This window comes from Ornithodoros turicata, chromosome 5, assembly GCF_037126465.1.
Source record: "Ornithodoros turicata isolate Travis chromosome 5, ASM3712646v1, whole genome shotgun sequence".
In the NCBI taxonomy this organism is placed as follows: domain Eukaryota; kingdom Metazoa; phylum Arthropoda; class Arachnida; order Ixodida; family Argasidae; genus Ornithodoros; species Ornithodoros turicata.
The window spans coordinates 57,345,927-57,358,960 of NC_088205.1; the positions used below are offsets into that span (position 1 = coordinate 57,345,927).

A 13,034-nucleotide genomic window follows, 5' to 3' on the forward strand; every position below is an offset into this window, starting at 1 on the left:
TGTGCAGGTGAGAATACATCGGTGTCAAGGTGGCAGTACGGGTCCGGCAGCGTCGACGTGGGTGTGATCGAAACGTTGACCGAGTACAGGAACGGGAGAGAGGTCGGGATTTGTACCGGAAAACTGCTTTTGCTGAGGGATATGATTGGGTGCGTCTTCCCAATGGAGACGTCATGGACGATAAAGATCACAGTGCGACAATACGACGATAAAGATCACAGGAAATGAAACTGGTTGGGCGTGGTAGCTGTGGCTGTCCGCGCACATATAGCTGAGGGTGCGCCATAGTGATGTTTCCGGTTCTTGACACTGCATCACATCCAGGAGGCGGAGCCTCCCTCGCTCTTGGTCAGCAAACGCAAGGATAGTCCTTGTGACTTTGTGGCGGCCCGTGTGTGATGACGAAGACGTGCCTCTGCTGCCACGCGCTACGGCGCTGGCACGGCAGTTCTACCGGCACCGTCCTAGCGTGAGGCCACGACCATCTGCCCGCTGGGACATTCCATCATCGCCGGTCAGGACTCATGTAGAGGGACACCACCTCCTCTACATTTGGTGACCAGAACAACGAACACCATGTTCGGCATAATTCGGCCAAGCACCATCCCAAATTACTGCAAGCCCACCTCCGAAGGTACGGTGCAACGTTCTACCGAGGAACCGCTAGGCGACGACGTCAATTCACCGCGGCTCCACTCATCGCAACGCCCGACCGCGCCACACCATGGTCCTACCCACCTTACCCATCTACCCAGATCACGTCGCCATGGTCTCGCACTCTGCGTCACGTCGCCACACGCTTCACGATGGCACTCCTCGGGCTACCACCAGCGGCACCTTCCCGAGCATCACGCTCCTGTACCGGTCGCGGTACGCCGCTGTCGACCGCGCCACCTGCATCTGCTACGCCAGCGGTCAAGGAACCCTGCCCGCCTCGCCTTCCCACCTGGCTTTTGTGCAACATAGTGGCAGTCCAGTCCATCCAATTGCGGTCAAGGGGCACCGGGACCAACGTTCCACCGGGGTCACGCACGGAGGCCACAGTGAGTTTTACTCCCGGTCTCCACGTGCTTCACGATGGTCCTCCCCGGCACTCTCCGTGGTGACAACACTACCAGCTCAACGCTCACGAACCGGTCGCGGTTCTGTCGCCCCACTCTCTTATCACTTCGGCCTACATGCATGCTCTCCGCTTTGGCTCGCCCCTGGAACCCTCCCGGCCAGCTCTTGTCCGCACCGTTCAGCCCACCACTTCTGCCCACTCATCACAAGACGCAAGACCAGCCGTCCCTGTACTGCGTGTCGCCCGTCTTCCTCCTCTTCCCGTATCGACGCGGAATCTCAACCGCCAGCTCTACACCGCTCCACGTCTGAGGGGGGGAGTGATGTGGCGGCCCGTGTGTGATGACGAAGACGTGCCTCTGCTGCCACGCGCTACGGCGCTGGCACGGCAGTTCTACCGGCACCGTCCTAGCGTGAGGCCACGACCATCTGCCCGCTGGGACATTCCATCATCGCCGGTCAGGACTCATGTAGAGGGACACCACCTCCTCTACATCTTCACTGATGTACTGCACGTCTGTAATGTGTTCAGCGATATAAGCGAGTTGCCAAGTTTCACGCGAAGAGAGTATGTTGCTGGCGGACGGAAAACCATGCACTCTTTTTTGACCGCTGAAGTGCTTAAGGACTGCGTCCTTAAAAAGTGCTTGAAATGGAGTATAGCAAGGTGAGCGGTGAGCGCAGTTCGACTCCCACTTTACTAAACTTTTGGATTCGGGTCACATGAAGACCTCTGTTCATCACCCAGCTGCAGCTGCCGATGGCCTTGTAAAGGGCCCATCATCTTCAGCTTAGTTTGATTGGTCATGATGATGACGCCCTCTGGTCCTCGTATTTGCGTCAAAAACTCGTATCCGTTCACTGACAGCGGATCTCGATTATGGCACCACGACATTCTGACTCGCTGTTGACCCGTTTGCTCGCTGCATGAACCCTCCGCATCGCCAGACGATTACGCTGTGGCAGTGCGAAGGAAAGACTCGGAACAGAAAGCGTTGAATGACCAATTTATTTGGGCAGTGCCAACCAGACGGACTGTCCAACCGAACGGTGAAGCGCCTTCTGTAGTCGCGCTGTGACTGATCCAATTTCTTCCCCTACAGCGCAGGTCACTACAAATGCCCACAACATTCCGACATGAGAGGGTCGCTGAGGCAGGACAGGGAGTGAAGTTGCCGGAGGGGAAGGTTGGTATGCCGGCACCGGTCAGAAGGATGGCAAATTGGCTTGAGCACGCTGAGGTAGAGAAGTCGAAGGAAGGTTAGGTACAATGCTGCGGGGCGTCGTACTCAGCGTATCCAGGGCCCACCGTATACCGTGCGCAGCGTGTTCACACGGGCGCAAGCACGATAGCTGGTGCGGGTAGGTGAGTCAGCCTATATATTTTGTTTGGCGATGTGCTGCACGCGCTGCAGGGAAGGATCGCGTATAATTTCGACACCTGGGGTTTTTTGCCGTGCGCCGCATATCTCCGACCTACGGTGCTGGAAGCAGTGCTTACCACCCCGGCCACATTGCTACCGTTCACCGCCGGGATCGAATCTTTTTTCCCCTCAATACTCTGGCATGTATTACAATGCGTGTACGATGCAATCAGTCACATCAAAGTGTCACAAACCCTTTAAGGAAATGAAGGGACTGCACTTACGCTGGAGCTCCACCTCGATGGGAACGTGAGTGGTGGATGATATTGGCTTCATGAAGACGTTCTTCAATAGTCGCGCTGTTTCTGTCAGCCTGTAACAGAAAGGGGGCAAAAGTGTGCTAAGAACACGGTACTCCAAACTTATATTTTACCGTATAGTCTGACTCGCTCTAATGTATACAAACTAAATATAAACTGCAGCCCTCTCACTTCCCTTACGATCCTATAGCACTAAAGTTCCTTCGTCGGCCTGGGTCACATTACACAGGTTTGCAAATGATTACAAAAAAGAAAAAGAAAAGGAAAATAACTTGTGTGGTTCGGAAATGGAATGTGCCATTCGTTGATAAATTTGATGCGCGAAATTCAAATATGACAACGAAAACAGTCAATTGACTCCGGTTGTTCGTATGATATTCAAGTTTCACCCCGGTGTTCCGTAAACTTTTGTTCCAAGCTGTACTACGCAAATTGTGCATGTACATAATGCAGGCAATTTTATTATTACTTTTAGACGGTATCATTTCTGCAAACACACAGCAGTGTCAGTTAGTCTGTTAAGCAAATTATTCAAAACTTACTTAGAGGAAATATACCGGTAATGAAATTTACTATAAAATGTGCAGACACTATTGAGATTCACTGCACACTGAGACTTTGTTCTCCGTCACTGGCCGCTTGCCTCTTTACTTGTCTATTCAAGCATTGGATTATGTCTCGTCGCTGTCTGCAAGCATTGAAGGGTGCCATTTACCCTGAGTATCTTTTCTTTTTTTACATATATTCGCAATACCCTGGTGGAATCGCTACCCATGCACATCGTTCACTGCTCCTGACATGTGAAGGATACGCCATACACTTGGTTTCGGTTTTATTTTTAACTTTTTCTCCCAGTTGTCGTTTATTAAAAGCAAACATTGTGCCAATGAGGCGGAATGGAGATACTTTTTTTTTTCGAACTTGACACACCTTTTTCGAAAGTGCGCAATACTCACACCTCTCTGAAAATAAAAGCCAATTAGCAATTTTAAGCATCATTTTCGTTTTCAGCACCCCAAAATTACTCGGGGTCAGTTGTTTTTGTATCTGAACCAATTTGGCTGCAGAACAAGGGAGTAAAAGACAAGCGAGCAGAGGCATCTGAGTTGAATGTGAGAAGAAAACGAGCACAGCGCTAGTTGACGTATGGATGACGAGAGGACTAGCTGCCATGTTGTGTTCATTTTTCTATCAATTTCTAACTCAAGGAACGTGCCGGTGCATACTATGTTACCCTTAATTCCTCGTTGTCCGCAACAGTACGGAAGCGCAATAATCACCCCGACCCACCTCCACGCATGTTTGATGCGCAGCTATGAGTCAAGGGGAGCACTATCTTGCTCACAGTTACATTGGTGATGAAGCTCGAAACACTGCCTGAACTCTATTCTTTTTTATTCACCGTTAGCGCCGCGAAGCAACTGTGGCGAGCGACGTACAGACGTGGATAGATGGAGAGAGGACAGCGGGAAGGAATAGAGGACATGGGGGCTAGTATGCGTCCTTGGCCGACTTCAGGCGGAACTGTGGCAACATTCGTCTGGAATGCCAGCCGGAAAACCTAGGGAAAACCTCAGACAGCACAACCGGTGCGGGGATTCGAACTCGCGTCACCTCCCAGTATCGGCGTGGAAGGCGATCATCCTACCAACGACGACACGAGAGAGGACATTTTTCACATACGCGTCGTATCCTAGTGGCTCTCCAGCGAACCACGCTCGGAGCGCGTCAAAACAAATCCACGTGGGTAGCGCAAAGGACCAAAACCGGTCCGGAGTGGGACCGACGAGCTCGCGCCGTTCGTGCGGTCTCCCCACTGGTCCCCACTCCTGTCGTCCTCATACAGTTAGGGTTCTTCGTTTTCGGGTTTTATGATTTTTCAAATTCGGGAGGGATAAATCGGGTGCTATTTACACACGAGAAGTCGGGGAGAAATCGTGCGCTATGATATCTGTTTGATGTGTCACCGGGGAATTTTCGGGTGAAACGAAAGGCATATGAAACAAGCCACTGCTGTGACATTGGGACGAGAAACAAGAATCTTTATATTTACGCTCGGAACACCGGTCGTATTATATATAGAGATGGTCGTGGCTCGGAACTGGGATAGCGGTAATGACAGCGGCATTCAAACGCTTGCCCGAGCTCCACAAAAGCTCGTCTTTGACTCCTGCAGGAGGGGACCATAAACGGAGGACAAATAAGTTGTCAAAAATAGCTCTCTTTGCTAATATTATGATTCACTTTTCCGACAGTTTACCGAAAACGGCAAGTTGAAGGACCGCAAAAATTTCGGGTAGATATCGGGTTTTACCCGAATTCTTGAAAATTTGTTCGGAAGGGAACTATCGTGAAAAATCGGGTTTAACCCGAAAACGAAGAACCCTACTCATACTGCGCCATCTAGTGAAGACGGAGATAACCTTCTCCAGCGTCTCAAGGTCATGCGCACGCGCATAGGCCGCATGGGCCCATGTCGTAATGAACTGCGGCGCAGTGGATACGCCTGCTGTGGCTACTTCCGCAGTGTGAAACGGCAGTTCTTACAAAGGACTTCAGAATATTGCCGCATGCCCTTTTGTAAATTGATACCTGGGGACACTGCAGCAGTATATGCAGGTACGCACGGCTGATATATAGGTACTCAAATTAGCAGTACTGCCGGAACGGCGTCTTCAGGGAGCGTTACCTTTACAAGTCTTCAAAAAAATCGAAAACGCAGTCCTAATCATACATAATTCGACTAAAACCTCGTGTACCCTGTGGATTTTCCCCCTAATTCGAGGATGACCCCCTCGCATCGTGCACATACTCTCTAGGATCGCTTCCATTTCATCCTGGAATCCCGTAGGAGAATTAATGAGGTCGATATCACGCAATAACGTCATGGACCCCCTACAAGATGGCTGCGTCGCGCCTAAAAGTCACGTAACACGATAAAGTCAACAACAATCCCGTCCCAATTTAAAATATCGTAGTAAGGTTCACTAAAAATAAGTAATCGCAATTTTGTTTCAGCAGTTTGAAACGAAAAAAGAAACAACAGGTACACCATCACGCTAATTTTGCTTGGCTACATAAGAACACAACTCTTGCGCTAGTACGTCTGCGGAATATAAAAGAAATAAGCAAAGCAAACAAAATGCACGAATGAACCAGAAGAAAACGGAGAAAAAAATACTTTGGCGATATGGATGCCGGTTTTGCTTTCGACAATCAAGTCACAAAATGCACATTGCAACAGCTGTGCCATCCTCCTTGCTTTCGAATGGTGTTATGATGGGCCATCCCACGACTTGGTTGCTCCTGTAGGGATTAGCTGTCTCACGTTACCCCAGTTTCGTTTCGGAGTTCCCCGGAAAAGAGGAGAGACGCGGCCGCCGTGCCATCACTACTCTGACTTATCCCTTCCCTACCGACCTTTGGAAGGTGAGTTGACCGAGCTAGTTTACTTACTTTTGGAAGCCGATGTCACCGAGTAACTTGACCCGGTTTCGAGTAGAAAACTACTCCCGAGATAGCTCGCGCAGGTTTAGGAATGCACTCGAGGACACATGGAGAGAGTATACAGCAAGAAGGAGTGAGGAAAATGGGGACGAGGACGTCCCTACCTCGTCACGGGTTTTCAAGTCATGGATCGTCACCACCAGCTCGCTTGCTACCTAACTTTCCTTTCGTTAGCAGAATCGTACTCTGCAACGCCGCGTTCGACCGTTTCGCCATCTGGCGAAAGAAGCTGAAACACAGGTATAGCCGTTTAGGCAGCGGCGATTTTTTAATTTTCACGATTTATCCGCAGAGAAACAGACCAAGCGGCATTATCGACATAAAATTTTGGGCATAAATACGTCTTCTAACATCTACTTTGGCTTTCCGACACTGTTCTAATTTGTTTTATCTTCGTTACAAACCCCGAAGTTTATCTTGGCGAACCCTGTACATTGTAATTAAAGTACTATTTAAAATATAAATACGTGTATTTATATTTTGTATTTAAATACAGACTCGAAAAATGTATTCATAATTATATTTAAATACAAATTTTCGGGTATTTATTCTCGTAAATAATCCTAAATACAGACTGACACACATCTTAAAGTTGCCCTGCATTTGACCATTTGGGGGAAGAAGGGCGAATTTGGGCAACACCACCTAGATAGAGAAAGCCTGCTTACTTACTCGACGTGACGGAACAACTAAGAGTCAGCCAATCAGGATCGTGTTTTCAACGCCGGTAGCCAATCACGAACGTGCTTTCAGCAGTCGTAGGCATGGAGACGAACCACCGTCGTCTGCGCGTAGTGATTGAACGTCTTCGCGTACTAAATGGGAAATCTTTAAAATGAAGCGCAAAACGGTCCCATATCTTTCTCGAGACTGATTTTCTGGAAAGCGTGTGGCAATTTTTGTGTACAGATTCAGGTCTACAGGTTCCAAGTTAGCTGCAATCATTTGCGAGTTCTTGATTTCGCAGAACGGCGAATCGCAGTAGCAGACGAATTCTGACTTTATATGTCCACGTAGCGAAGGAGGGAGAGGAGGTAGGCCTTCTGTATCTAGGTGGCGTTGGTTTGGGGCGCAGTTATATGCGGTGTTTGCGCTAGCATGCGCATGCGACAAACCATTTTAGATGGCGAGTTTTTCACTGTTGTTGCGGACAACGGTCGCGACTACCTGGGGGCTTAATCGCTTCATCGTCGTTACGGTCTTTACAAGCTAACGAGTGGCGGGAAATTCAAAAAGGTAGGCACGTGACACATTGCGCGTGACGTATACCACGGCCTTCACGTATCGCGCGAAGAGCGCCGTGCACGTGTTTTATCACGTGCCCACCTTTTCAATTTCCCGCCCGCCTTTTTGAATTTCCCGCCACTCGTTAGCTTGTAACGACCGTAACGACGATGAAGCGATTAAGCCCCCTGATTACTTTGTTGTACGAAGCATCTTCGTCAAATTTAATACAAGCGTTTGTTCATCGGCACCTGTGAAGATGCTGTTCTCCTTTGTGAATCCGATTGTACGGCCAAACAGAAGATGCCTAATGGATGCAGTCTTCGAGAAACTTCGCCACGATAATCTAGCAAATAAATGCTATTGTTCCATGCTGATTTGTTGTTATGATCATGGTTATTTCTGTAATTCCAGATGATATTTTCCTCACAGTATTTGTGGTAATAGTTACGGTATTTAAATGCTGTATTTATATTTTGTATTTAAATACTCATACTGAAAAAGTATTTATGAAGAGTGCACGAAAAAAGTATTTTGAAAAAGTGTAAGTGAAAAGTAAAGGTGTGAAAAATGTATTTATGCCCATCCCTGCTCCGCCCTTAATTGCCCGCAAATGCGAGGGAGAAAGAGTAGCTCGCTTCTGCAGGAGGGACAAAAATGACCTCTAAGTTTGCCGCTTTTTCCTCGCGCTAGCTGTGTTGCCACGATCCTTTCTTCTGAAAACGGCAACGGCATTGGCGTACGCAAAGGAACCGATAATGTCATCGTGTCGAGCTTCTATATTTCGTAATTAAAAAGTTTAATTACCAGCGGCATGACCTCTAAATTTGCCGCTTCTTCCAGGGGTTCATTTCCTCACGCTATGTAGTCACGACCCTTTTTTTGAAAACGGCAACGGCATTGGCGTACGCAAAGGAACCGATAATGTCATTGTGTCGAGCTTTTATATTTCGTAATTAAAAAGCTGAATTACCAGCGACAGGACCTCTAAATTCGCCGCTTTTAACAGGTGGTCATTTCCTCGCGCTCGCTGTATTGCCACGATCTTCTTCCTGAAACGGCAACGGCATTGGCGTACGCAAAGGAACCGATAATGTCATTGTGTCGAGCTTTTATATTTCGTAATTAAAAAGCTGAATTACCAGCGACAGGACCTCTAAATTCGCCGCTTTTAACAGGTGGTCATTTCCTCGCGCTCGCTGTATTGCCACGATCTTCTTCCTGAAACGGCAACGGCATTGGCGTACGCAAAGGAACCGATAATGTCATTGTGTCGAGCTTTTATATTTCGTAATTAAAAAGCTGAATTACCAGCGACAGGACCTCTAAATTCGCCGCTTTTAACAGGTGGTCATTTCCTCGCGCTCGCTGTATTGCCACGATCTTCTTCCTGAAACGGCAACGGCATTGGCGTACGCAAAGGAACCGATAATGTCATTGTGTCGAGCTTTTATATTTCGTAATTAAAAAGCTGAATTACCAGCGACAGGACCTCTAAATTCGCCGCTTTTAACAGGTGGTCATTTCCTCGCGCTCGCTGTATTGCCACGATCTTCTTCCTGAAACGGCAACGGCATTGGCGTACGCAAAGGAACCGATAATGTCATTGTGTCGAGCTTTTATATTTCGTAATTAAAAAGCTGAATTACCAGCGACAGGACCTCTAAATTCGCCGCTTTTAACAGGTGGTCATTTCCTCGCGCTCGCTGTATTGCCACGATCTTCTTCCTGAAACGGCAACGGCATTGGCGTACGCAAAGGAACCGATAATGTCATTGTGTCGAGCTTTTATATTTCGTAATTAAAAAGCTGAATTACCAGCGACAGGACCTCTAAATTCGCCGCTTTTAACAGGTGGTCATTTCCTCGCGCTCGCTGTATTGCCACGATCTTCTTCCTGAAACGGCAACGGCATTGGCGTACGCAAAGGAACCGATAATGTCATTGTGTCGAGCTTTTATATTTCGTAATTAAAAAGCTGAATTACCAGCGACAGGACCTCTAAATTCGCCGCTTTTAACAGGTGGTCATTTCCTCGCGCTCGCTGTATTGCCACGATCTTCTTCCTGAAACGGCAACGGCATTGGCGTACGCAAAGGAACCGATAATGTCATTGTGTCGAGCTTCTATATTTCGTAATTAAAAAGCTGAATTACCAGCGACAGGACCTCTAAATTCGCCGCTTTTAACAGGTGGTCATTTCCTCGCGCTCGCTGTATTGCCACGATCTTCTTCCTGAAACGGCAACGGCATTGGCGTACGCAAAGGAACCGATAATGTCATTGTGTCGAGCTTTTATATTTCGTAATTAAAAAGCTGAATTACCAGCGACAGGACCTCTAAATTCGCCGCTTTTAACAGGTGGTCATTTCCTCGCGCTCGCTGTATTGCCACGATCTTCTTCCTGAAACGGCAACGGCATTGGCGTACGCAAAGGAACCGATAATGTCATTGTGTCGAGCTTCTATATTTCGTAATTAAAAAGCTGAATTACCAGCGACAGGACCTCTAAATTCGCCGCTTTTAACAGGTGGTCATTTCCTCGCGCTCGCTGTATTGCCACGATCTTCTTCCTGAAACGGCAACGGCATTGGCGTACGCAAAGGAACCGATAATGTCATTGTGTCGAGCTTTTATATTTCGTAATTAAAAAGTTGAATTACCAGCGACAGGACCTCTAAATTCGCCGCTTTTAACAGGTGGTCATTTCCTCGCGCTCGCTGTATTGCCACGATCTTCTTCCTGAAACGGCAACGGCATTGGCGTACGCAAAGGAACCGATAATGTCATTGTGTCGAGCTTTTATATTTCGTAATTAAAAAGCTGAATTACCAGCGACAGGACCTCTAAATTCGCCGCTTTTAACAGGTGGTCATTTCCTCGCGCTCGCTGTATTGCCACGATCTTCTTCCTGAAACGGCAACGGCATTGGCGTACGCAAAGGAACCGATAATGTCATTGTGTCGAGCTTCTATATTTCGTAATTAAAAAGCTGAATTACCAGCGACAGGACCTCTAAATTCGCCGCTTTTAACAGGTGGTCATTTCCTCGCGCTCGCTGTATTGCCACGATCTTCTTCCTGAAACGGCAACGGCATTGGCGTACGCAAAGGAACCGATAATGTCATTGTGTCGAGCTTTTATATTTCGTAATTAAAAAGTTGAATTACCAGCGACAGGACCTCTAAATTCGCCGCTTTTAACAGGTGGTCATTTCCTCGCGCTCGCTGTATTGCCACGATCTTCTTCCTGAAACGGCAACGGCATTGGCGTACGCAAAGGAACCGATAATGTCATTGTGTCGAGCTTTTATATTTCGTAATTAAAAAGTTGAATTACCAGCGACAGGACCTCTAAATTCGCCGCTTTTAACAGGTGGTCATTTCCTCGCGCTCGCTGTATTGCCACGATCTTCTTCCTGAAACGGCAACGGCATTGGCGTACGCAAAGGAACCGATAATGTCATTGTGTCGAGCTTCTATATTTCGTAATTAAAAAGTTGAATTACCAGCGACAGGACCTCTAAATTCGCCGCTTTTAACAGGTGGTCATTTCCTCGCGCTCGCTGTATTGCCACGATCTTCTTCCTGAAACGGCAACGGCATTGGCGTACGCAAAGGAACCGATAATGTCATTGTGTCGAGCTTTTATATTTCGTAATTAAAAAGTTGAATTACCAGCGACAGGACCTCTAAATTCGCCGCTTTTAACAGGTGGTCATTTCCTCGCGCTCGCTGTATTGCCACGATCTTCTTCCTGAAACGGCAACGGCATTGGCGTACGCAAAGGAACCGATAATGTCATTGTGTCGAGCTTCTATATTTCGTAATTAAAAAGCTGAATTACCAGCGAAATGACCTCTAAATTTGCCGCTTTTAACAGGGGTCATTTCCTCGCGCTAGCTGTGCTGCCACGATCCTTTTCCTGAAAACGGCAACGGCATCGGCGCACGCAACGGAACCGATAATGTCATTGTGCCGAGCTTCTTCCTTTTGTAGTTAAAAAGTTGTATCAGCGACATGACCTCTAAATTTGCCGCTTTTTCCAGGGGGTCGTTTCCTCGCGCTAGCTGTGTTGCCACGATCCTTTTCCTGAAAACGGCAACGGTATTGGCGTACGCAAAGGAACCGATGTCATTGTGTCGAGCTTCTATATTTCGTAATTAAAAAGTTTAATTACCAGCGGCATGACCTCTAAATTTGCCGCTTCTTCCAGGGGTTCATTTCCTCACGCTATGTTGTCACGACCCTTTTTTTGTAAACGGCAACGGCATTGGCGTACGCAAAGGAACCGATAATGTCATTGTGTCGAGCTTTTATATTTCGTAATTAAAAAGTTGAATTACCAGCGACAGGACCTCTAAATTCGCCGCTTTTAACAGGTGGTCATTTCCTCGCGCTCGCTGTATTGCCACGATCTTCTTCCTGAAACGGCAACGGCATTGGCGTACGCAAAGGAACCGATAATGTCATTGTGTCGAGCTTTTATATTTCGTAATTAAAAAGTTGAATTACCAACGAAAGGACCTCTAAATTCGCCGCTTTTAACAGGTGGTCATTTCCTCGCGCTCGCTGTATTGCCACGATCTTCTTCCTGAAACGGCAACGGCATTGGCGTACGCAAAGGAACCGATAATGTCATTGTGTCGAGCTTCTATATTTCGTAATTAAAAAGTTGAATTACCAGCGAAATGACCTCTAAATTTGCCGCTTTTAACAGGGGTCATTTCCTCGCGCTAGCTGTGCTGCCACGATCCTTTTCCTGAAAACGGCAACGGCATCGGCGCACGCAACGGAACCGATAATGTCATTGTGCCGAGCTTCTTCCTTTTGTAGTTAAAAAGTTGTACCAGCGACATGACCTCTAAATTTGCCGCTTTTTCCAGGGGGTCGTTTCCTCGCGCTAGCTGTGTTGCCACGATCCTTTTCCTGAGAACGACAACGGTATTGGCGTACGCAAAGGAACCGATGTCATTGTGTCGAGCTTCTATATTTGGTAATTAAAAAGCTGAATTACCAGCGACATGACCTCTAAATTTGCCGTTTTTTCCAGGGGGTCATTTCCTCGCGCTAGCTGTGTTGCCACGACCATTTTCCTGCAAACGGCAAAGGCACTGGCGTACACAAAGGAACCGATAATGTCATTGTGTCGCGCTTCTATATTTCATAATAAAAAAAGTTGAATTACCAGCGACGTGACCTCTAAATTTGTCGCGTTTTCCAGGGGGTCATTTCCTCGCTCTAGCTGTGTTACCACGATCCTTTTCCTGAAAACGGCAACGGCATTGGCGTACGCAAAGGAACCGATAATGTCATTGTGTCCAGCTGCTATATTTCGTAATTAAAAAGTTGAATTAATAGCGGCATGACCTCTAAATATGCCGCTTCTTCCAGGGGTTCATTTCCTCACGCTATGTTGGCACGACCATTTTTCTGACAACGGCAACGGCATGGCGCACGCAAAGGAACCGATAATGCCATTGTGTCGAGCTTCAATATTGTTCAATGCTTCAATTAAAAAGTTGTACCAGCGGCGTGACCTCCAAATATGCCTTTTT

At 47.5% G+C, this 13,034-nt stretch overlaps 1 protein-coding gene across 9 annotated transcripts in view; it reads right to left on the reverse strand.

The window, feature by feature from the left end:
- The window catches only part of LOC135394496 (phospholipid-transporting ATPase IA-like), a 114,567-nt gene that overhangs the window by 8,773 nt on the left and 92,760 nt on the right, over positions 1-13,034 (reverse strand). For all 9 annotated transcript variants that reach the window (XM_064625258.1, XM_064625259.1, XM_064625257.1 and 6 more), the window contains one exon: positions 2,711-2,799. In XM_064625258.1, coding sequence (XP_064481328.1) covers positions 2,711-2,799 — 89 coding nt within the window. The remainder of the gene's footprint in view (positions 1-2,710; positions 2,800-13,034) is intronic.